We start from the raw sequence: 24,796 nt of genomic DNA, 5'->3' as shown, positions 1-24,796 counted from the left end.
GAAAAAGGGTAGATGTGGCAGCACAAGTAGCTAGCAGGACCCTGCCTTCAGCCAGCTGTAAACAGTCCACATGTCCAGCTAACTAATGTACTGTAAAGTGTAAGCTGGTTCACTGGCTACCTGGTAGTCTACTACAAGCATGTGTGTAGCCTTGATAACAAATTGCCAAAAAATTCGATTTTCAATTGCCCAGATACTTGCTGGAAGCTTATAAACTTCACATGCTAATAAAAATGTTTTCAGATTGGCAAGCACATTCCACTGTCCTAACATTTGTCTTAGAAATGATCAAAAATGCACAAATTTTTACATTTTTTTCCAATAATATTAATTCATATTAACCCAATTTATCTCAGGTCCCTACTTATATGTACTTTCAGAGTCCTCTAAAAGTTTAAAGCCCACACAGGTTAGCATGGCTCTCTAGAGAACTAGAGGGAACAGATCACTCAAGCTGTCCAAGATCCCAAGGCAACATCAGACATGTGAAGTGTGCTGTACCACGTACAGCTTTAAACATTTTTGCTGAGAGCATCTTTTCTCTTAAGAAGGGTCAAGACAGGGGGTGAGGGGGGTTGAGGAACACAAGATGACACAAAGACAGAAGACATTTAAAGGAGGGTTCTGCCACCTCCATTCCTCGGCCTGTCCTACAACACATCCCCAGCAGCAACCTCATAGGTCAATCTGCGGCAGCAGGCCAGAGGCAGGGGAGGAGGAGCTTGCTGTGACAGATATCGATCCTGAGGAACTGTTGTGTTTTTGTTTATTTACAACCTGACCCTTGTCACACCCACCCAGTGCTCCTCCCTCTGGCCCCACCCAGCCTCTCCCCATTTTTTGTACTTCAGTCAATGTAGCCTCCATCTGCCCTGGGCTGGCTTAGCCGTGGGTCCAGAATAGCGCACAGCAGGTGTGCAGGCCCAGTTATCGCTGACTATAGCCTGCTTGTCACAGAGCTGATCATTCAGTCACTGGGCTTTGGAGCCACGGGCCTAATCCCATTTCTGGAAACATTCTTAGGACCCTTCAGGAGATGAAGTGGGAAAGGGAGAGGGGTAGGGTGAATAGAAAGGAAGTGCAGCACTAAAAAATGCCCATCCCCCTTACACCTCCTACTTGATTTGACGCACTACATCCTTTAAGCCATAACCAATGTAGGCGCTACAAATGAAATGTTTGACGTCAATATTCAGAAATTAGTAACATAACTATATTTACATAATATCTGAACCTGTGTACACCACAACACTTGATTCACCCAAGAATGAAATTAAGGTATGTTTCTACTTACCTGACTAGTATCTGTCCTTCCAGATAATTTTGCAGTGACAAGTTTTCTAGACATTCAATGCAGCTCAACCTGATAAAACACACCTAGGGGATCTTCATGTGGCCTCAAAGTGCCAAAAATTTACATTTGAAAAATTCAACAGCAGCTTCTCTTTCCAAATGTAATCTTGCGGTTACTCACAAACATCCACAGAGTTTAGTTTGTGCATGGTATCATCTAGACCTACGACTTTTCTGCATAGTTTCAACCAAGGTACGACATTAAGTGTTGCAGTTTGTAGTTTTAAAACCCGGAAGTGCATTTTTGAGCCATGGGTTCCCTCAGCAAAACTCCTATGCTTTTCTCCCCATAGGGTTTTCCTTTTATGCAGAAAATAAGGTCTGTAGTTAACATAAGCCTAAGTGAGTTTCACATTTTGTTAACCAGCAAAAATTACACCCATCTCAACCATGAATTTATAAGCTGTCATGTGCTTTAACAGAGTTAAGTTGCTAACAAGTTTCTATATTGAAACTACTACAAACAATCGCTTTCTGCAACGTCATGCCACCACCATTAAAGTTTCATATGAGTCCGCCTGCAGGAGATTGCACAGATATTACATAGTTGGTATATTTCAATATTTTCGGGTAAACATACCTTCATCTCATTTTTGGGTGAACTGCCCGTTTAAAGTCAAAGTATTTATATTGTTAAAACTTAACAGAACTCTCAGCAACTCCGGTGAACAAAAAGGCAAAACACAGTGAATTTGGCGTGCTTCGGATGCAGAGCATTCATGAAAGCACCTGCCATTTAGAATCTTCTGATCAAATTTTCAAGAATGCAACAAATTTTCCCCACAGTTTTTGCAGACAGCATCACAGATCAAAAAAAATCATAATGTGAAAAGATAAAAGCCAACAGCACAGAGCAGGGGGACTCAGGCGGGAGATAGCATCTGGGGTCCTGTCATAGGCTCAGCTGATGTGGGTGATAAACCTGCAGACAATAGAGCGTGTGTGGAAAGAGACGCATATGCAGGGACAGCGAGGGGAAGACACCTCCTCCCCATACGGCCACTTTCAGACACTCTGGGGTGAAAGGCTGGTGGATGGAAGAGTCCCTGGAGTCTCAGAGCTCACTGTCCTATAGCCTCCTTCATCACACGAAGCATAAGCCATCATTCTCCCCATCGTTCCAGGGGGGAAAGAAGCTATTTCCGGTTGGAAGCAGATACAAGTGCCATACATTACAAACTGCACTGACCTCGTAAGGGGAAAAACATGTAACAGCGCAGAAATGCAACGCAAGGTCTAAATGATTTTCAGTCTATGAGGCAAGAGGTTTCAACCAATTGCTACCATGGCCTGCTGTCAGAAAGTGCAACAGACGTGGTGATCTCAAGTCGTACAACAGCAATTACATCGACTCTGACAGTGCACAGTTAGAGGCGAAGGGAGAAGGATGTACAAAGCGCTGGCAATTCAAATGAATAAGGTTTCAATTTCCCTGGAGCAAGATAATTAGCAAAAGATCATCAACAGAAGGATGGTAATTGTGCATTAATCCAAGAAGATTGATTTTCCTGAAGCTACACACATAGCTCAGCACCACTGTCTGCACCGAGAAGCCTAGACCATTTTGTATACAGCCTGCATTAATGTCAAATAGCCTATCCTTCAGTGTATGTCTGGTCACAGCCGATGTTTGTACTCCCAACCCAGGGAATATAAATGTAGCAGTCGACCATACAATTTCCCCCAACATAGAAAAAACTAAAACAAAAAATCAGGCAATTTAATGGTTTTTTAAGCACATAATGAAATTATGAATTTAAATTTTAAAATTAAATAATAAGCATGAGCACTCACTGCTTCGATTGGCCTTGACCTTAGCCAGCAGTTTCTGAGCAGACGGCAGATCTCCGTTCTTGACCGCCTGCAAGAGGTCCTGCTCCTTGCCCATGGTCCTAGTGTCTTAATCAGAGATCCACCAGTCTCGGTCGCATGTGTTCAGGTATTGCACTACAGGGTCATGCTGTAGATCGGTGACATCAACCTGTCCGGCGTGAGATGACTGACTCAGGTAGACCAAAGGCCAGATGTGGTCGTCCTTGGCAGACCAACAGTCCAACTTGAGCAAACCAGCAATAACAACCTCACATCAGCCACAGAGCAGTGCTTCCTTCCATTTTGAAATGTGTGCCGCAGGTGCCAAAAAGTAAACAAAGCACTGCAATTCTGTGAACAAAGCCCTTTTTTGGGAGCCTGTGGGGTCTTGTTCAGCTTCAGTGTCCTAAGCTGCACTGGAAAACCTGAAATGGAAAGAGGAAAATGCACTCAATTCTCTACAGCAAGGTAACCCCGTACAGCTAGCACAGTATCAGCTACTCTACATCAAACCATCGAATATCCATTTGGGCAGAATATGCAATATAATGAGGTGAACCAATAACCGATAATACAGTGGTCAGAAAGAGTATATCCTTTGACTGAGATGTGTAGAAGTTCATGAAAAAACTTTAACATGATCACTATGGACAAGCACTCAGCAGTTATTTTTTGTTTGTTTTTTCTTTTCTTTTTTTTGGGGGGGGGGTGGGGGCTTTTTTTCATTAACAACACACATCCATCCTGGTTACCAGATCTGATTCAGAATATACAAAGAAATGAATAAACCATTTAAGGGGCACTGGCACACAGCCAGGATTTTCAATACCATTTTCTTTGTTTTCTTTTTTTGTCCTGCAGAATTCCAACAAAGTAACCGGTTCACTCAGCCTCATTTGTTCATTCTAGGGAACTGCACAGTTTGTAAGAATAATATCCTGCAGAAATGCTTTTTGCTGTTGTTTCCCCTAGTCCGTCATAAGCTGTTTTCATAGCAGATCAAAGATCAAAGAGAATGATTCAACAAACTCCACTGCGCCAATGAAGTTCTCTGAGGAAACGGAACCTCCATTACAACGTATTAAAAACAGACTGTTGCACCATGTACGTATACTTTGGGAGAGCCTACTAAACAGAACTTCATCGTTTCCTGCACTTAGCCTGTTGGAAACACACACCATTGAGGCCACTGGGCAACACAGATAGTTTGTTTTGAAGACTGAACAGGGCCAATTAAATATAAGACAGCAATTAACTTAAAAGGGGCTGTTGATAGTGCCAGTGCTGTTTTTTGTGAGTTCTATAACCACGTTACATAACACGTCAGTGCCTACTCACACCCATAAAGGAATACTGGGTGTGTACATCTTGGCATATCATCTCGGAACAGTGTTCGTGTGTTGCATACTTTTTCGCATACAATATTATTTTATGCTTAAAGGGGTAGCTGATATTAACTCGTGACTGGATGGAAATGCATCGGTACCTTACTACATTATGATGATGGTTACTCGGTTAGTCAGAAACAAGAGAAAGCATGAAAAACCGTATCATATTGGATGGAGAAGTAAAATCAGAGGCGCGATCTGCAATCATCTTAATTTGTACAACAATAATTTTACCTCGGTGTTGTAACATTACTTCGCTCAGGTGGCAGAACAGATTTTAATTGATCAGACATACACAGATTTCATTATTTAGTTAAAACTTCTACAACACGTAGCTAACGTCTACACAACATTTAAATTATGCAAATTGAAATTGCGGGTATTACCGGCATGCTCTATGACATCGATGATCTGCTATTGTATGCAACTAGCTACTTATGCATAGTAAAATATGGACCAAGACAAAGCTAAATGTAGTGTTAATATTAGTAATAAATGTAGTAATAATATTAGTAGCCTCGGCTTTAGCTAAGCCTTCAGAGAAAAGCGGTTTTGCTGAACCGCAGAGGCTCTAAAAAACAGTGACCTGGTTGGTTAAGTATTTTTCACTGGCTTTTTGATGTCCCATCATAACCCAAATGGAACTGAACTGCAGTTGGCGCTAACACTGCGAGTTATCTAAAGCGAAATTAATACAAGTACACTGCACCAAACTTATGTCGAATGATAAACTATCAATAAGCAGGTATTTGAGGTAATGTCACATTGGAAGCTGGCCAAGTTACGAACACATTTGAAATTATGATGTTAGGCCTATGAAAACAAGTTAACTAGCAAGATACGTTAAGACTGGAATATCCATAGTGGGACGGCAGGTATGCCATCCGCTAAGTTACGCCTACCTACGGCACGTACGTTCGGTAACATAACGTTATCACTGCTAGGCTAGCTAAATAAAGGCTGCTGTCTTATGAATGACTTTCTAGTGAGTTAGCCAATGTTATCTAGCCAAATAGAGTTGCTATTCAGGATCCAGCCTAACTTTGCAAACTACTTGGTCTTCCATCCCAGCTTCAACATCCCATTATTACGATGTTTTTTTGTCCTATACATATGTATGACTGTGTGTGACACAAAAATAGCTATCTGTAACTTATACAACTAGGCTTGCTAAGTCGAGTAATAGACCAACTTATGTGCTATGCGCGACTCCACACCTCCAAATCACTAACGTCCCACATTTCACCTTGCTTGTACCGCTCACTAGCTGTCTAACATTAACATTAGTTCAGCACCGGCAGTGTCGATATCTAGGTTCTTTTGGCTAAAGTTAGCTAGACTAAGTAAACTAACTAAGCGAGGAATACGGTACCTAACAGTCAAGATTGTTCCATATCTATTTAGCTAGCTAGCTACTAGTTTACGTAGCTAGCAGTCCAGAAACGTTGTACTTGAAACGTGGCTTACTTAAACTAATTTCTGAAGGGAAACTGGTGTAGTTCACAGCGAACGAAATAGAGGCAGTCTCACCTTTGTATGCGTAGAAGCATTTTCCAGTACTCCCGGAGCAACCTGCTAGCTCTTGGTTGTGTAGCTACACGTCAAGGTGGTCCCGTTCACTAATCCAAGTAACTTGTTTATAACTCGCTGGCTAACATTAGCTGACTAGCTCGCGATGTTTCCAGCGATTCCAAAAAGACGTTTCTAGTGCGGTCGTCCAAATCGTCGAAATGTAACTGCACAAATGCTGCCCACAGGTGATACTATGCGCTTTTAGAAAACAATTTATGTTTACAGGTTAAATGTGTTCAGTGAGTGTCTCTCCACTTCGGGGCGAGAAACTCAAATCTGCTCCAGCTTCTGTATTGTCAGTTAGTTGGCCAAATATCGTCCAGTCGCGGAGCGCGCGTCCCCTTCTCCCACCGTCTCGTCAGTCTCCAAGCTCCACCTTCCCTTTTCCAAGAAAGAACCGCAAAGGTTTGGTTTCTTTTCGGTTGTGTCCCATCTGGGAAGCAGTCAGTGAAGCAATGGAACACGGACGGAATCAAACAATGGACTTTTTCGTGACACGGTTACTTTGTGATTATTTGTTTATTATGTGCTACTGAAATTAGCAAACCAAGAAAGTTTGTGGTAACTTTGCAAGATAAGTGGGTATCGTTACCAACGTTCGCTTGGAGAAAAAAAAACATAATTCCATTTGTCAAACACATAACATTTCTCCTCTTCGATCTGTGGACAAAGCTAAATAAACTTTAATTAATGTAATACATTAACTGCTGGGGACGCTCTTGTGCAATCGTTTATATTTTATGATTGTATCCGTATTGTGTGCCGGTGACGTCTGCTGGGTGAACGGAGTATAGCAGGGTAGACGTGGATTTTTCTGTCCCTCGTCCTCATTGTGGTTTATATCAGGGGGCTGCTATCCTGATTTTGGGGAGCCACAGTATGTAGTAGGCTACTGGAGCAGCTACCTAGGAGCAGGATTGTAGACGCCTTCATTTTCCTTTTAGTCAGCACGAGTAACTAAGGAAAGTAATTTTACAAATGCTCTTTTTTTGCGTGGACAACGCCACTGTGAGATGGGCAATCATTGCAATATTGCATCCCACTGACACAGGCAGTCAGCTCCTACATTGAATCTAGCTAGCCAGACCTGCAAAACATTTGCACTGATCAATGTTACTCCCTAATTTATTTATCACTCACAGGCATAATAAGGCTGGCTGTATAACATGTGTAGATGTAGATCCATAGCTACACAAAACTTTTATGTATACTTGTAATAAACACTTGTTCCATAAAAGACTGATAATTGTATTTCATTAGAGAACAGAATATAACGTTATCAAATTCCCATTTATTTGTCTTTTTTCTGTCAAGAAATATCTTACCATATCATTTTGACTTAAAGAGAATAGACATTCTTTTGTTGTTCTCTCTCTCTCTCTCTCTCTCCCTCTCTCTCTCTCTCTCTCTCTCTCTCCTCCCTCTCTCTCTCTTTCTCTCTCTCTCTCTCTCTCTCTCTCCCTCTCCCTCTCTCTCTCTCTCTCTCTCTCACACACACACAAACACACACACACATTTTTTATTCAATACCCATACCTCATTGCTAAGGTTGTCTTAAAACAATTTTGATTTATCCAGTTGGTGTTTGCAGGAAATCTGGCATCCATTATCCAGTAGACAGTTACAGTGTGATGTTTACATTGGGCTGGAGAAAATGAGCTAACTCAGAGATGCGAATTGTGCTGCCTGTGTTGACTTTTAAACAACAACTGAGTAGCACTTAATCTACCCATATCATTCATTAATATAATCATACTGTAGCCTTAGCAGTCAACACCTGTTTAGAGCTTGTCTATCTGATGGACTCTTTATTTTAACAAATGGACAAGTTGGCTTTGTTGTTACAGACCATTTCCCTTTGATAATATACTGTATGCACCTCTGAAGAGCCAGGAGGAAAATGGAAGGTCAAAGCTCACCTACAAGAGGAATATGACACATACAAGGATATGTTCAAACAAGTGGCCCTACATATAATAAGAGTGCAAAAATATATTTCTTATGAAGGAGCTCTATGATGGGAGTTATATGATTCAATGAAAATTAATAAAAGGTACAAAACAAGTAGTACAAAACAAGCCTGTGCTTTTGATTCCTTGCACCTGTCCTTGCAGGAGAGATAAGGGCTCAAGGAAAGATCAAAGGTGGGAAGGTGATCCACCTCCAAACCTGAGTCTACAAACAGATGCACAAACAGCTGAAGTCCTTTTTAATTGACTGACAGAGGCCTTTCATCTTTGTCTAAGAGTAATTACGTATTACTTGTGACAGTTTTGGTTGAGAGATTGGTGGGTGAATGGGAGGGTTTGGGGTTCGAGAGATGAGCTTTCATGACAAAGCTGATCTTGTAAAACAGCAGTGGCAGGGCCCCAATAGTATCAATACTCAAGAACCTATGATGCATGAAAATATGTGAAATGTTTATTTTAATCACAAAATAATACATTTATATACATTGCATCAAAAAACCCACTGATTGTTTCCATTATAAATGAATGTAAATCAAACGGAAAAGGACTGCCCAACCCTTCTATAGGTTTTCACTCCAAACCTAACTACACAGTCAATAGCAAGTGATCTTGTTGAGCTGCTAATTAGTATAGGATCAGACGTGCCTTATTAGGTTTGAAATGAGAACTTACAGGACGGTAGATCTCCAGGAACATGGTTGGGCAGCTGTGGCCTGTTTGTTGCTTTGGAGCCATTTGAAGTGTATTTTCTTGCCATAGATAACAAACCCCTGAATGCCTGTGTACCAGCCATTATACATATGACAGTTCATCAGAAAGTTATGCATATAAAATACCCATGCACATAAAAAGTAGTTCTCAACCTCGGTCTTGGGGACCTCCTCCTATGAGAGTCAATTCATCCCCAGATAATGCTCTTCACACAGACATAATCTTCCCTCTGTTTTTTCACAACAAACACACACACACTATATAAATATTCTACTTCATGGAACACAGATCTACAGAACAGTGAGAATCACTGATGAAGGAGACCTCAATCATAATACCGTAGTTGTATCTACCAGTGCTTGAACCGTATTAACAGTGCATAAACAACAGATGGCACCGTGTCCTGAGATGTATTTATTGATTTACTCTATGAGCAACGTTTTTTCTAACAAAGGTGTTCCTCTGACAATGATTGATGGCACTTTTGTGACATAATCCCACACGTGGTAAAGTAATGAGATATGCCAGAGACAGCGGTGCAGCAGTGGGGTAGAAGAAGTAAGTTGTGCCTGTGCTTTAGACTTGCTGAGACCCCAAGAATGCCTACTGCATAATTTCCTTATGCAACAATGCTACAGGCTAATTTCAATAAAGTATACTTACTACAACAATTTGGCTAAGTTTGTTCGTGTTTCCAAAGAAGTTGAAACACTGTGCCCTTACCAGCTTACTTCTTCAATCATTTTTGAATCAATATTTGTGTGTGTGTGTGTGTGTGCACGTGTTGTTTTACTGAGGATATACAGTACTGTGCAAAAGTCTTAGGCACCTGTAAAAAAAATGCTGTACAGCTAAGATGCTTTCAAAAATAATGAAATGAAAGGTTATAAATATCGAAAAAATAATACAAAGAGCAGTAAATAGTTAAAAACTAAATAAAATCAGTGTTTGGTGTGACCACCCTTCGCCTTTAAAACTACATCAATTCTCTTAGGTACACTGTCCGGCAGTTTCATAAGAAAATTGGCTGGTAGGTTGTTCCAAGCATTTTGGAGAACTTGCCACAATTCTTCTGCAGATTTTGGCTGTTTCGCTTGCTTCTGGCTCTCCAGGTAATCCCAGAGATCCTTGATCAAGTTTTTATCTGAAAAGTAGTCTATTACTTAAAATATCTCAAATTTGCTATTTTCTACTGACACACTAATGCAGAAAACAAAAAATAAACATCTAAGACCAAATATATACTATATATTACATTTAAAAATCTAGGGTGCGTAAGACTTTTGCACAGGACTATACATTTTTTGCACTGCAGATGGCCTCATTGTACTTTTGGAAATAATTTCATATTCATACAAAGGTTTAATCACAGAACAGTCCAGGAAATAAACAGAAAACTATCTGAATAAGGATTTGATGATGTTTATTTTTGGAACCACTTACATTGGAGAGCTGTCAACTGCTCTCATTAGAATCATCACATAAATTGGATAATCCTATTCAGGTAAATGCCATTGTAGATAATGTTGCAATTGTTTTGTGACAACATAAATACTACAGTACATTCAGAGTCAGAGAATGAGCTACCACAAAGAAATAGAGGTATACAAAGAAATTGAGGTATACAAAGAAATAGAGGTATACAAATAAATGGAGGTATACAAAATTGAACAAGAAAAGGCACTGGCTCAGACTGGCATCTCATACTTGTTTATGTAGTGTTTATGCTACTGTCTCTTGTACAGGTTAATGACTTTGGAATTGTGCAGTCTCTCCAACAACTCCAACTCCAGGTTGTAGTCATAGTGGAGGTAGTCAACTCCAGAGTCAGTCTTCTTAAAGTAAGTTTCTGCAAATTTTCTGTGATTTGTTGTAAGGAAACCATAGGCATTCACCTGGAAGTCGGCAGAACAACAAAGGAAATTCAAGTACCACTTCCTCATAGCATAAAAAAAATCCTCCTTTTTAACTACTATTTTCTTAAAGCATTTGCTTTTCTCATTTCTCAGCCTCATAATGGCTTCCCTGACTTTCTTTGGCACAACTCTGGTCTTCATGTTGATAAACACCAATAAAAGATTCCAAAGGTAACCAAAAGCCTGTCTTATACCTGCACTAAGGAAGCAACTGAATATGCCTGACTAATCAGAGATACATGTGAAGCCATTAGTCTCAAACATGCTGCCCTGAAATGGGGGGTATGTATAAAATGTGCAGTTTCTACATGGTGATACCAAAATGTATAAAAATACCATTTAAAAGAATTTGAGAATGTACACTTTAACCACATGTGAATTGTTCGATTACAAATCTAAAATTGTGGAGTACACAGTGAAATCAAGAAAAAATATGTCCCAAGCGTTATGGAGGGCATGGTATGTTACTTTTACCACTTTTATCCAGAGCGACTTATGCAACTTTTACACTGCATCCATTTATACAGCTGGATACATACTGAAGCAATGTCGGTTAAGTACCTTTCTCAAGGGTAAAATGGTAGTGTCCTACCCAGGAATCAAACCTGTGACCTTCAGGTTTCAAGACCAGTTCCTTACCCATTATATTACACTTTGACCCAAAAATTTCCCTACATCCAATCAAGATGATTGCATGCTTAGCTGTAGCCTTAGTTAATTTCACGCAGACTGCATATACACAAAAAACCCTTGTCAGCCACATTTTGCGCTGCAAGTTTTATGCAAATACATCTGGCCCATTAGAAGTTCATTTGGATCAAATGTAAAAATCTAATTCAATGTAATCAGTCGTGCAATTATGTGCAAAGTATTTCTGAAGCCCATGAAACTGGGTGTAATTACCACTGTTGTCCTGTAGTTTTTCCACTTTGGTGCAAATATACCAAATAAATATGAGACGTTCTGACTTGTTTTTTGTATATTTATCATACTGCTGTATAAACATCTATTAAATCAATCATAGATTTTTTGGTAACACTTGAACCCTTCGATGTAAGGCTGATATACTGTACCACTGTTGTACGCATGACATAACAGCTGACACAAAATGGCATAACAGATGATCTCAGATTACGTTAAATTACATAAAACTGACGCTACCGTCATAGCATTTACCAATAAAAGTATGACAGTTTTATGTAATTTGACATGAACTGACTTCATCTGCTATGCCATCTTGTGACAGCTGTTAGGTCATGTGTACGACAGCGTTATATCAGCCTTATGTTAAAGGGTTCAAGTTACAATTTTACAATTTAGTGACTGATGTTGCACATATGTCCACTAGTTTGTGAATGTTGTGAGCTAGATCTGGCACTATTGATCCTATTACTCAGGGGATGCACTTGTGTTATCTTACATTGAAAGCTTGCCTTGATAGAGGTGTCTGCTAAAATATCTAATTCATTATCTGCCCTCATGTGCCTGAGACAAAGTTAAGGAGAGAAAAGAGATGGTAATTTCCTTACAATATCGCATGTGTGCACTGCCAGAAACAGGCTGAAGGCTCCACTGGTGGGTCTGAACATTTTCCAGGACTTTTCATTAAGGTGCCAGGATTTCAGGTACCTACAACATCATAATCAATGGTTAATTCAACCTTAATTGTGTTGTTATTGTGCTGTATTATATTTGTTCTCAAGCCTCAGTAACATTGTAGCCATCATGTTCTCACCTGTTCCTGATGTACCTCAGAAAATCAGGGTGCAGCACGTAGTATTTGTTTTCATCAAAATTATCCAAGAAGTAATATCTTTGCCTAAGATCATGACACAAGGGATATTTAAATATTAACAATTTAAACATAAATTAAATTCAAAGGTGCACTTAAAGTATACTGTGTGTTACCATACCATGTCCCTGCTCCCATAGGACTCTCAGAGTAAAACAGCACTGGGAGATTCTTTGGGTTTTACATATCAGGTAGGCCTTTTTTAGCGACATTGGCTTTTTCCACAACAGGTTAAGTATCTGCCAGTCCTTTCAGTGCAAGGGTTGTTTAAGGTTTTGGACAGCAATATTCTTAGTCATAGTTTGAGTTGCATTTTTTTTGCAAAAGAGATCTTTGTCCATGTTATTATAGTGATAGGCAGTGTATGGTCATAGAAACACCTACTGCTAGTTGTCGTGGGCTGTCGTTAAAGATATTTCTTTACTTTTTGGCCATGGCACAATTCACTGTGTCACACAATGGTCACAATATATTCCTGAATAAATGCCTGAAATCAATTAATAATAACTTAATATCAGCTTATGAATTAGTTGCACACAATATAGTTCAACATAGTTCATTGCATCTTACTCACCACATGTTCTTGTATGCTTTCCACAGATCACTTGTTTTCAGGAGCAAAGTTTTAAGAAAATGTAAATCCCCCAAGCCCACAGGAACTAGTACGTAGCTGATTCCCTTTTAGGAGGGGAAAGTAATGGACTTAATGAGGTTGGTGAGTTTGGTTAAAAAACTTTCAACAGAGTACATGACACAATACAGCAGGGAATTTACAAATTGATTATCTACTGTAACCGATTGAGACACCTGTGTTTGAAATATAATTTCATGAAGAACATTTAAAAAATGAAAACTTGAACACATGTAACGTATAAACCTCCGAACATTTTGGAGGAGGTGATTTTAATTTGAGACTGCCATCTTCTAGATCTTATTCGAACATCTAAAACTGATTTTCTTTCATTTGGACCGATCAAAATGCAGACTTCAATATCAAGTTCCAAATGTTAAACAATTGCTTTTCCTTACACGTCCTTTAAAATGGCTGCATGTAAAAATAGCTGATAAATGTTCCAAACTCCCTGAATTTGGCATGAGCTTCCATAAGAACCCATGATCACCTCATCAGTTGGGACATCCCGGAAGCCCAGCTCCTGGATCATGTCCAGAGAGGCCATCAGAGTGCTGGCCGTGTGGACAAACACAGAGGTTCTTATTCCCACATCCTCCTCATGGCCCTCAATTACTGCTCCATCCATCCTGCACAGAGAGACATTCAAAAAAGGGGACTGAGATTGACTCCCAAGACACGGGCAAGAAACTAGCACCTTATTGCACAACTTAAACCAGTGACATCATGATGTGGTGGGATCAGGAAACTGGGCCTGTACATTAGCAGCCTGGATAGGACACTACGATCTTATCCTTGAGTGAATCACGTCATTCAGATTGCTTCAGTGAATCGGTGAAAGGACAGTATGTCAACTATCAGCAATGCCAGACGAGTTGCCATGTATAATGGCAGCCGCATGTAGTGTAACTAATATCATTTCTGTGAGGTAGCTCAGATGGACATTGTATTTGGTCTCATTGAAATTAATGAGTTTAAAAATTAGGCTTATAATGAGAAGTGTAGCTCCATAGTATAAATTATAATTTAAATAATGGACAGGAGAAGACCAAACTGATCAGAAAAGTATATAGAAAACAGGAGAAAGAGCATTTGTGGTTTCTTCCTTCCCTAGCTTGAAACACATGCTCAAATTTTGTTCACCTAAACACATAGTCATGGGAATCAATCGTCTGGCCCATCTTGGAGCCATTGAGAATCCCCCCATTGGCTACAACAGCACAGCGGACACAGCCTTGCTTATCAGTTGAGGGAGCTGCCAGGAGTGGGAATTCCTTTGGTTTCAGGATCAGATCCACTATGTTCTTCACCTCTGTGGAGAGAAAAACTCTGATCACATGGAGCTTGTTTCAAATTATAGCCCAAAAACAGAATCAATGTACTTGATTTCAAAGGTCGGATCATTGCATACAGGAAGATTTCTCTGAAAGATGTCTCTATTCACTCAATAGTATATTTTCACAACTGGGTAATGAAACATTGCTTTATTTATGGTCTTCACATTTACAGATCTGTCTTTTCCAACAATGCCAATAATAAATCGTCACCCGTGTATTTGTAACCCATGAAGCCAAAGGGATTGTTGAAGTGTACTAGTCTGTTCCATTCACTGATATTGATGTGATCTCTGTGCAGGAAGAGCTGAATATCAGGAATAAAAGCTTCCTTAAACTCTGTGTCTTCTGAGTTTCTGAGGGAATGGCGACATATCTAAAATGACAGAAAAGCCAAAAAACACAGATAAACAGGCAGTGTACAGTTGCTGCTGATTGTGTATTTCACTTCAGCTCACTTACAAGCAGCACAATGTTAGGCCTTTCATTTAAATTTTCCTCACTTATTCATGTACAAAAAACAGGCCTGTGTTGGCATGGCTGTGGTGATATTGGTACATTACTGCATCTGCTATGGAACTGTGCAGCCAATAAATTTAATTGGACTGATATGATTTAAATGTTATCAAAAACTGTGTATGCATCTATTCCTTAACGGCTCACGATTAACTACTAAGGGAGCAAAGCCGATAACATACAGTCCAAAAACATAAAACACTCTGTAATACTGGCTTGGGTCTCAGTCAAACAGACAATACTCCAATCTAATTCCAGCAGCCACCTCAAGACTGCCACCTAGCTGACGTTAATTCAATAACGTGAGCATTGACTGATTTTCCATGTTGGCTATTGTAACCCACACTCTGAGTCAGCCTTCTGCACTGTGTGTCAGTTCTGCACTGTGCTGTCCCTCTTCACATGGTTATTTTTCATGTGTCATTGTGTTGTTTTAATTAAAGCATTCCTCACCATTTCTTTGGGTTGGGAATCCCGGAGATACACCTCTTCCAACATCCACAAAGGTATTTCTTTGATATTGTTTTTCCTTATCCGAGCTAAAACATCATGCGGTCCAACAAAGATTCCTTCAGATGCACCAACTGTTTTTACAGGAGTCAAATTCCTAGAAGTATGATAACCACAATACATGTTATTCTGAACAATGTTCAAATAATTTTTACTTTCCTCACCCCCGCTGCCCAAACCTATCCGGACCCACAATAATTTCAATAATTCAGAAAATAACTTTACTCATCCTCTATCATCTCCTATCACTTACACTTTATTAATGTCAAATAGTTCATTCACCAGATTCAAACTGTCTAGATCTCTAAAACCCATCGCAGGTTTCTATTTTCTCCTTTTGACACACCAAACTGTTTGCAGTCCACAGATGGACAGATCTTCTGGTTTTGTTAATGCTGTGATTTACAGAAAGCAGTCTAGACAAAAATTCTGTTGTTATTGTTAGTATTTGTTGTGTATTGTTTGTAAGATATATGTGGTTGACATTGCATTGTTTTAATTTAAGAATAACATTATTATAACCACAATACAAGTGATATAATAAGGAGTATAGTTCACTGGTACATGGGGCACTACACCACAACCCGACATGGGTTGACGTTATGATTCACTATGCAGAACATGAAGATCCTCCTGCTTTTCCTACTTCTGATATATATATATAATTTTCCCACAGTGTGGGGAAAAAATGCCTTTATTTTATGCAGCAAAACTGTTGAACACTCTTACTAAGAATACTGGAGAGGGAGGCTTTCTTGGCATTTCTACAAAGCATCTAATATTGTACAAATTCCTAATCAGAATGTTCATCCTAATTTAATGTATTCTTACAATTTTATATTCTTCAACTTGTGTTGGTTTTAGTTAAGTTTAGTTATGCTTTTATGTGTTACTTCTAATAGCATTTTTTCAAATGTCTTTTTAACAAAAACTTGACATTATTTTTTATTGTCTTTTATAATATTGTTTTCTTATGTACATAATTCTAGCTGCAGGTCAGATATAAATAAAGCGTCTTGTAATTATTTGTATTGACAATGATGTATGTATGGAACAACACGGATATGTGCTATATTACTCTTTAAATATAAACAAACTATAAATGAACCGGGTCATACTTTATATGTAACAATACTTTTGATTGGTCTAAGATCACAATGCATGATCTGGTCAATAGAACCACATGGTAAGCTCACTGACAAATGATCTGTCACTTGTAAATAATAATAAAAGTGCTAAATTCATACTAGGCTGTTAACAACTTTCAGGACTGTTTTATAAATATTTTATATATACGTGCATTTTGTGAGAGATATATGTACGTGTTTTGTTGTTTTAAATAAAAAAGTGAGTCTCATTTTAGCTGAATGTGTTAGTTAAAGTGGAACAGTTGTATTCAGGTAAACTGGGACACCCATTTAAGTGTGGAAGATCACCCCTGAACCTTAATTTTATCAGCTGCTATGGTCATATTATAATTATGATGGTATTACAAATATATTTGTATTATTTTTATCTTGGTTTTTGGTTTAAAAAAAAAAAGGTTTCATGCACGCTTGTACCCACACCGAAACAGGCATACCGAATGTCATATTAGAGTTAACCCTCGTATGTTGCGGTCAATTGACCTTTAAAGTTGAAATCTAGAAATACTTAAATTATTTCAGTAGAACTCTCTACGGCCTTAAAGTGTATAAATTCAATGAATGGTTAATTCATTTGCAAAACCCCTGTATGTTTATCATGGACTTTTGCTGTACCTAAATGACAGACGAGGTTAAGAGATCGTTAGATCAAAGTGTTCATTCAATATTGTTACATTATTTTATATAATTATTATAGTATTTTTAAACTAGCCTTTTTACAGAAAATGGCACCAGGTTAGAGTCAGTTCAGAATGCAGAGAGAGTAAAGAGGTAGCAACACATCTATGAGAGAAAGGTATAATCAGAGGAGTGAGGAGAGGATATGGGGAGAAATTGATTAATATAGGGAAACAAGGGAGGAGGGTCGAACCCAAAATTGCGTTTTTTAGCCAGAGCATGGGGCGTACCCAAGTCCACCCTTCAAAAGAGGGTTGAAGGGCTGGTAACAATTTGATTGAGTAGTTGGACTGTTGAGGATGGCCTTACCATCTCTTGGCTAGCAAGCTGACTAGCCAAACACAGAATAAATTAACTGACTAAACAAATGAAAATTGTCATTGTTATTATTAACATTATTGTAATTGTAAATCAATAGTTATTCCAGTACATTTCAATCATTTGAATCGCATACACATACGCATACACACGCACGCATGCTCATACACGTTGAATGTTATAATAATGACTGCAACTGCAGTTTAATGAGCTTACTTTTTGGACTGTTCTGTCTAGATCAGATAGACTAATCTATTCATGATGTTTTTTTTTTTGTTTGTTTGTTTGTTTTTTTTTGATTGTTTATAATGCAGAGATGAAGGAGTTAAATTAATTAATTGTCTAAACAAAGGTTGAAATAACAGATGTTATTAACGTTATTGCAATTGTAAACCAACATTATTCCAATGCTTTTTAAACACACACACAGAAATATGAAAAAGTAATAAATACTATATATTACATTCATGGCTAAATTATTGCCAAATGTATAACTATTTAATGCCGGCATACTGAAAATGAATGTCCCGCTTTAAAAACACAACTGTCCCACTTTACCTGAAAACGTGACCTGAAAGAAATAGTGGTACCTACTGTATTTGAAGTTTTATAATTTTTAAAAGAATGAAGTTTGTAATAACCAAACAACAGAGAGAGATCACACAAAATACTCTATCAAAACGTCACGAGCGTAACAGTTTTTGACGTTATCGACGATATAACAAAAAGTGTCCCATTTTAGCCGAACCCACCCAAAATGTACAATGAATTTAGTCGTTTTTGCAATATCAACAAACCCGTTCTTGGTAGTAAAACTCACCGAGTACAGTTTAACCTTTCTGTGTCCGTAAGTATTCTGTAACCCAGTAGACAGACGACTGAAACAGTGAAAATGCACAGTTTTAAATGCCTAAGTTTCATTACTCAGTCCTAAGTGAAGCATTTATAAGCCAAAAAATAAATAAAGCTCAAAGCGACAGATTTGTGTACAGTACACTGACACCCACAGTACCGGGCTCTTCCGCGTTTTACTGTGTTATACGCAGGTTATACGTATCAGTCATTGACTCACAATGTCGTTTTTGTTTTGAAACCATAGACAGTATGTTTGAACCATGCCCGTGGTCGGAAGTCGATTTGACAATGACTGGCTGTAACTACTTTCAATTTTGTTTTCTGCGCAATCGCAAACAAAACAACTTGGTGCCGCCAAAGTGAACTTAGTTTCCACCCATTAGCTGTATTTTATGATTATATTACAAATTAAGACTTTGCAAAATTTTCTGGTTTTGACATTTATTCTGATTGTATTAGGGTGATGAGCCGTACATTTTTTTTCCAAGACAGCCTCCGTCAGCTATTTCTGCCTCTTTTCACGTGTAACGACTCACGGCTTTAGGGAAATCGTGATTTGTCCTGTATTTCAGTAGTACTATACTGCCCTACAAAGCCTAACTGCAGTAACTACGCAAAGGGTAAAACTGAGAAAAATGGCTTTAAAGTATTTTAACTGGCCAGCCATATGTGTTGTAGGTATATCAGTGATATTGCACTAATTGTACATGTATTCATGAGGTAAATTTTATGCCCAAAAACCATGACGGCTGATTTGACCTTTAACCCCAAAAATGTAGTTACTGCACTCTGCCTTTGCATTGCCTTAAATGGTTCTAAGAGCAATGCAAAAGCAAAGTGCAGTAACTACAATGTTCTCAGCTTTTATATTGTGTTTTCAGTGAACAAAAACTATTTTGACACTGATTTTGTTATAATTGTATTTAACAGTAGGCTATTTAACAACTCTACTTATGGATTTGTGCATGTTTAATTAAGTCTGGACAAATTGAGAATTTTAGACGTTTAGTCTTAATATAATTTCATTTCACTTTTTTACTTATTCACCTATCTAGATAATTATTTTCCTATCAATTAAACTTTGCATCATCATCTTCAATTTCATCATCGTTGTCACCACCACCACTGTTGTTGCCTTGATGACAATCACATTAATAATTTTCATTATCCTTGTCTTTACTATTTAACACAATGAATAAATACAAGGCTACACTGAATCACAGTACAATGTGTTCATTATATTACATGTTTTAAACAGCGGCGTGTTTTGGTGGGGCGCAAAACTTTCCTTTAAACTAATTGATCTCAAACTGTTTTAATTAATTTTCAGTGATTAACAAGCATGCAAACGATCTGACTAATCAATTGGAAAGTGACAGACAGCTTCTTCGCATTGTGTTAGGGAGATTAAATGATAAATGCGATTTAGAAAAATCCGTTTTAATCACTAAGCAGTGGCAGAAACTTCCCTGATTTTCCTTGAGTATCAATACAATTAATCCACAAAATAGGATACTCAATACTATCATATATAGCCAGCTCTCCCCAAATAGGCAGTTTTAGCGAGTAGCCTAGGCCTTATAGCCTACATTTATTTTCATTTGCAGTACGAAATTGTGCACATTTTAAATCAATATTATTTGCGGATACATGCGCTTCTTTCTCCGCACTCGTATTCATGGCAAATAACCACAATGCGTAGGCTAGATTGTAAACAATCTTGAAGTGCATGACATGGCATCGGCGATGATGTGAAGTTACAGATGATAATGTTACAGCTTTCAGGGAGCAGGTAAGCTAACGCTAGCTAACTAAACATCGCCTGTCAGTCAGAATATATAGCGAGGCTGACAGGTGTTTTATACTGTGATTGCTAGTTTCTCAATGCTTAATGTCATCGTTACTTAGCCTACCTGGGTATTTTCTTTTCAACACCAGTACCACTATCCTCTTTCCCCTGGATAGTGCCCAGAGACTGTAAAAAATATGGACAAAGCTACTGTGACGTCACCCATTGACTCTCCGTGGGTCTCCGAAAATACGTTTTGAAGCTCAATGGCGGGCGCGGCCATTTTGGAGTTGGAGCCAAAACCACAGAGTTTAAAAGCCGCTCTGTGATTTTTACAATTTGATTGACAGTCCGGTGCGGAAAAGCCCATCAACCTGAACGAGGCTAGCTGACTGTCTGCCGTTATGTTTTAAAATATATTATCAGATGTTTACGGAGTTTAATTTCCATCCGTGACTGTACTGTCATGTAATCACGTTATATGTATGACATTAAAAATACAATTAGGCTATGTTCAGTTATCTTCAATTCATGTTTCTCAGCAAAACGAATATGCTTAACTAGCATATCAGCTTGCCAGTGAGCTAGGTAGGCTATCCGTGGTTAGCTCACGCATTAGCAATATGAACCACAGGGGAAGAACATTGACTACACTGATGGTCAATCAATCGGAGATGTGTAGGCTACTGGTGATTTGACTAGGCTAATTTTCGTATAACTGTCTGGTAGATCTGCTGTTAACCGAGCAAGTTATCGTCGTAGGTTTTCGCCAGTTAATGAGCCAGTAACTGCTACTACTAGCTACTCCATCGCCGTTTGTGGTGTTCACTTGCTGGGTGACGCTAGCTGACCGATCGTTCGCAAATCACTTTCTACCGAATAAAAATTAACACTGTCAGCGGTTATTAACAAATCTACCAAGTATTTTAATAACTGATCTGCAGGCGTGTAAATATGACAACGCACTTTGTACAGCAAGTTTTCCACCTGGTGCATGAAGACAAAAATAATGTAGCCTACGTTGAATTTCTAATTATTATTAGGCTATCGTTTTTTTCTTGTAAATCATCAAAACCAATGGAGAAAAGCCAATATACGCAAGGAGCCCCCAGAACCGATTCTGAGAACCACTGTCTTAAATGCCTAGCTTGTCGGTCTCTTAAATGCTAAAAACATGTTCCTTTCTAAATGCCAAGATGGTTAATTTCGTTAAATTCTGTGTGTGTGATTTCATCGTGTGTTGTATATTCAGCAAATGAACCTTGAAACTCTTAATTCGCTTCGTGAAACTGAAAAAGTGTTTATCCCAAAATCGGGATTATAGTAGCTTTGTCACATGCGTGAAGCATGGCCCAGGTAGACATTTACGGAATGTACACGACTGACAAGCCGCCAAACACGTTTGACAGATTGAATGTTTGCCGGTTAAGGTTAGCTAGCTAGTCAAATGGCTTGGTAGCCGAAGTTGCGAACTGTTTTAGCACAGGCTACTACTGGACTACCAAATATAGCAAGCTGATTACGCTTTCTGCAAAGTATTTATTTGGTTAAGTAGGCTAAAGGAAATAGTAAAAATGACTCGGATACCGAAAAACTTAAGAGGAGGATTATTTTATGGTCGTCTAGAGCAGCTGTAAATAGCACACGCCATAATGAAATCACCACGAAATGGGATGCCTGCATTTTCAGACTTAGCACAGGCGGACCGTAGCCGGAGCTGCAATGGCAAGGCCAAGAAGCGCCACCGCCCACCCCAGTGACCATAGACTGTAGCCCCTACTGTAGCTGAGTCCGCCGCAGTAATCCGGAAGTGACGCAAGCTGTACCTCATTGGTCCAGAACAAATATTGGCACTGTGCCCAAATGACGCAATAAATCATGAAATCGACCCATGGACAGTCATAAGACGAATAAAATACACCTATTATGACTATTTGTTCTTGTGAGAAAAAATTAGTGGCTTTGTATTTTTATTGCATTTGTACCGTAGACTTACATGGAAACCGGATATGAAAACACCTATACTGGAGCCATCCGTAGTGGCGCTAGTGAGCAACCAGGAACTACAACACCAGGAAATGAGCTTCAAAAACGAAGTCTGGTTTTGGCCGCTTGATAGTGCCATCTTAAACAGCTTTGTTGTGTGCGGTTAGATGGGTGAAATCGGCTGGTGGTAGAATCCCAAAGCAGTCGCGTGAGGTAACTTAGATGGGTAGAGCACGAAATCGGCCGGTAGGATCCCAAAGCAGACCGCAGTAAGTTCACTTACTGCGGTCTGCCATGGTTTTGAGTCGGGTTTTGTAGTTACTGCAATTTTTATACCGTTTTTTCTCTAAAACAAAGCAAAATTTAACTCTGAAACTTTGTCACAAGATAAAACAGATATCAAGAAGTTCATTTTTAGTTATAACTCAATTTCGACCAAAATGTAGTTACTGCGGTTAGCCTTTGGACGGCAGTATATTTCAGTGGGTTTTCTGACTGTAATTGTCATTGTAGTTTCTCTTCGCATCGTAATTATAATGTGATGTAGCGTTGAGCGGTGGTACCTAGGTGTGAGTGGTGAAGAAGCAGTGGAAACCAAAAGTCTCTTTTGAACTCCACCGAGTCAAGTTTATTTCCTCGCTTACACAGCTAGCCATGGAGGTTAAAGTGTCGACGTAAAACAACAAAGAAGCTGGCTAGATCCATTCTGGCCCTAATATCAAAACAACGTTATCAACTCTCGATTATAGAGAACAATTTGTCTCTCCCCCATCTCAACCTCGCCGCCAATCCAACTACTGTCTCTGCGTCAAACCCACAGCCGTCTAGGTAAACAAAGTAAAGTTAGTCGCCCAGTTAAATGCGCGTCGCGATATTACGTATTCTGCAGGTAACGGATGTACAATTTTAAAATAAAAGTAGTTGAATATTGAGTTCGTTTTTTTTTCTTCAATTGTTTAGAGACTTTCCTTGAAACTATGGCACATTTCTAAAATGTGTGAACACAAAAACCAAAACAGTCAACAGTTTCTGCAAAATATAAAAAATATGACAAAATGAAACATTGGGTTCAAAAGCATGTAGGCCTACTCCCCTCCCGAAATTAAATTGTGTCTCCAAATTATAAGAACAATTCAACGATTGAATAGGCCTTATGAATGTAAATTATACACTGGCATGACACTACTGTGAATTTCTTTAGCTCTCAGTATGCTTTTGGAATAGTCAGTGTTGCACTGTCAATGTAGTTGTACCAATGACCTTGATATGCACTTTTGTACGTCACTTTGGATAAAATAATGTAATGTAATGTACTCTGTTGTTTGAGTATACTGCCATATAAATATTATTAAATATTAAAAGAACATTGAGATGGGTTTTGCTATTTTTTATTTTTCCAAAGTACAGTAATGTAGGGAGTATGCAATGTAAAATAACATAAACCTCGGGAAAAAGAAGAAAAAGAAAAACAACTGTACTGGGAGTAAACAAAAATGCAGCAGTAAAACAATGAAACATAAATAATTCTGGTTCTCATCTCTGCTCTTGATCAGGCCACATATTCTCCTCTACATCAAACATAGTTTTCTTCCATAGGCACGCAGCCAGGGAAATATCTTATGGAATGATGCACCATCCATAGCTTGGAGTAGGGGCACTCAGTCACAGGTGTCCTCTCCCTGCTCCAACTCCCGCTTCCTGCTCCTCAATTCATTCTTACTACTACTCTCAGTCTACCTTGACCTCTTTCAACAACATCAGCCATTGCTCCTCAGCACAGAAGAGCTCACTTTTTGTCATTTTATTTTTGTAAAACTGTAGATTGGTCATTGAATAATTAAAGCAGCTATTGTTTGACCTGTCTTTGTTTAAAAAGACATACTGTAAATCAATGGGCAAATTCAGATTGGGATTAAAAGGAAACTTTGTTTCTCCACAAATTCCACTTTGGATACATGTCATGGTATCACTGACAAGGAATTATGATGATCCAATGAGGAATTTCAAAATAAGAGAACATCAAAATAATACAGCAATAATAATACAACTCAATCAATCTGAGTTGGGAAAACCTGCTATGGACCTCTTTTTAGATGAGCCTGAAAAAAAAAATTCAATGTTTGTATTTATAAATTATAGCGGTTCTGTTATAGCCAGTTCAAACCCCGCCCTGGGCATGTTGAGGTGTCCTTGAGCAAGACACCTAACCCCTAACTGCTCTGGCGAATGAGAGGCATCAATTGTAAAGTGCTTTGGATAAAAGCGCTATATAAATGCAGTCCATTTACCATATTACAGGAACACAGAAAAGCACAAAAATGAGCATGGCAAAACACAAAATGGAAAAAGCAGTTAAAGAAATATAAAGTGTAAAAAAGTTTTTATTTTATTTAAGTAATTTATTTAGTCATAACAAATTCAGCACATTTCTCTCTCCCTTTTCCTTAGAGTGCGCTTTTACATAGCACACAGACATCATTCTCCTCATCAATTCCACAGACAAAATGCAGCTTTGGTGGT

The 24,796-nt window shown here is 38.7% G+C and overlaps 2 protein-coding genes across 5 annotated transcripts in view; both read right to left on the bottom strand.

Moving 5' to 3' along the window:
- Positions 1–6,801, bottom strand: part of LOC135248491 (caskin-2-like) — a 61,690-nt gene extending 54,889 nt beyond the window's left edge. For 3 of the 4 annotated variants that reach the window (XM_064323188.1, XM_064323191.1, XM_064323192.1), the window contains exons 1-2: positions 6,084–6,800; positions 3,148–3,590 (exon numbers count right to left, since the gene is read on the bottom strand). In XM_064323188.1, the coding sequence (XP_064179258.1) occupies positions 3,148–3,241 (94 nt within the window). In that variant the 5' untranslated portion in view covers positions 3,242–3,590; positions 6,084–6,800. Of the gene's footprint in view, positions 1–3,147; positions 3,591–6,083 lie in introns of all 4 variants that reach the window. The other variant, XM_064323189.1, reaches the window with a different exon arrangement.
- Positions 6,802–10,208: 3,407 nt separating this feature from the next.
- LOC135248489 (alpha-N-acetylgalactosaminide alpha-2,6-sialyltransferase 1-like) lies at positions 10,209–18,754 on the bottom strand. Its single transcript, XM_064323187.1, has 10 exons — positions 18,467–18,754; positions 15,449–15,602; positions 14,693–14,855; positions 14,289–14,457; positions 13,636–13,774; positions 13,089–13,192; positions 12,458–12,541; positions 12,252–12,351; positions 10,463–10,701; positions 10,209–10,426 (listed from the first exon to the last, which is right to left on the bottom strand). Exons 1-9 carry the CDS (start codon positions 18,565–18,567, stop codon positions 10,534–10,536), a joined length of 1,182 nt encoding a protein of 393 aa, XP_064179257.1. The 5' UTR covers positions 18,568–18,754; the 3' UTR covers positions 10,209–10,426; positions 10,463–10,533.
- Between the last annotated feature and the right edge of the window lie 6,042 nt (positions 18,755–24,796).

The sequence above is a fragment of the Anguilla rostrata genome, chromosome 2 (genome assembly GCF_018555375.3).
Source record: "Anguilla rostrata isolate EN2019 chromosome 2, ASM1855537v3, whole genome shotgun sequence".
Taxonomy (NCBI): domain Eukaryota; kingdom Metazoa; phylum Chordata; class Actinopteri; order Anguilliformes; family Anguillidae; genus Anguilla; species Anguilla rostrata.
Note: the sequence above shows the minus strand (reverse complement) of the source record. Positions and strands in the feature narration are given on the sequence as shown.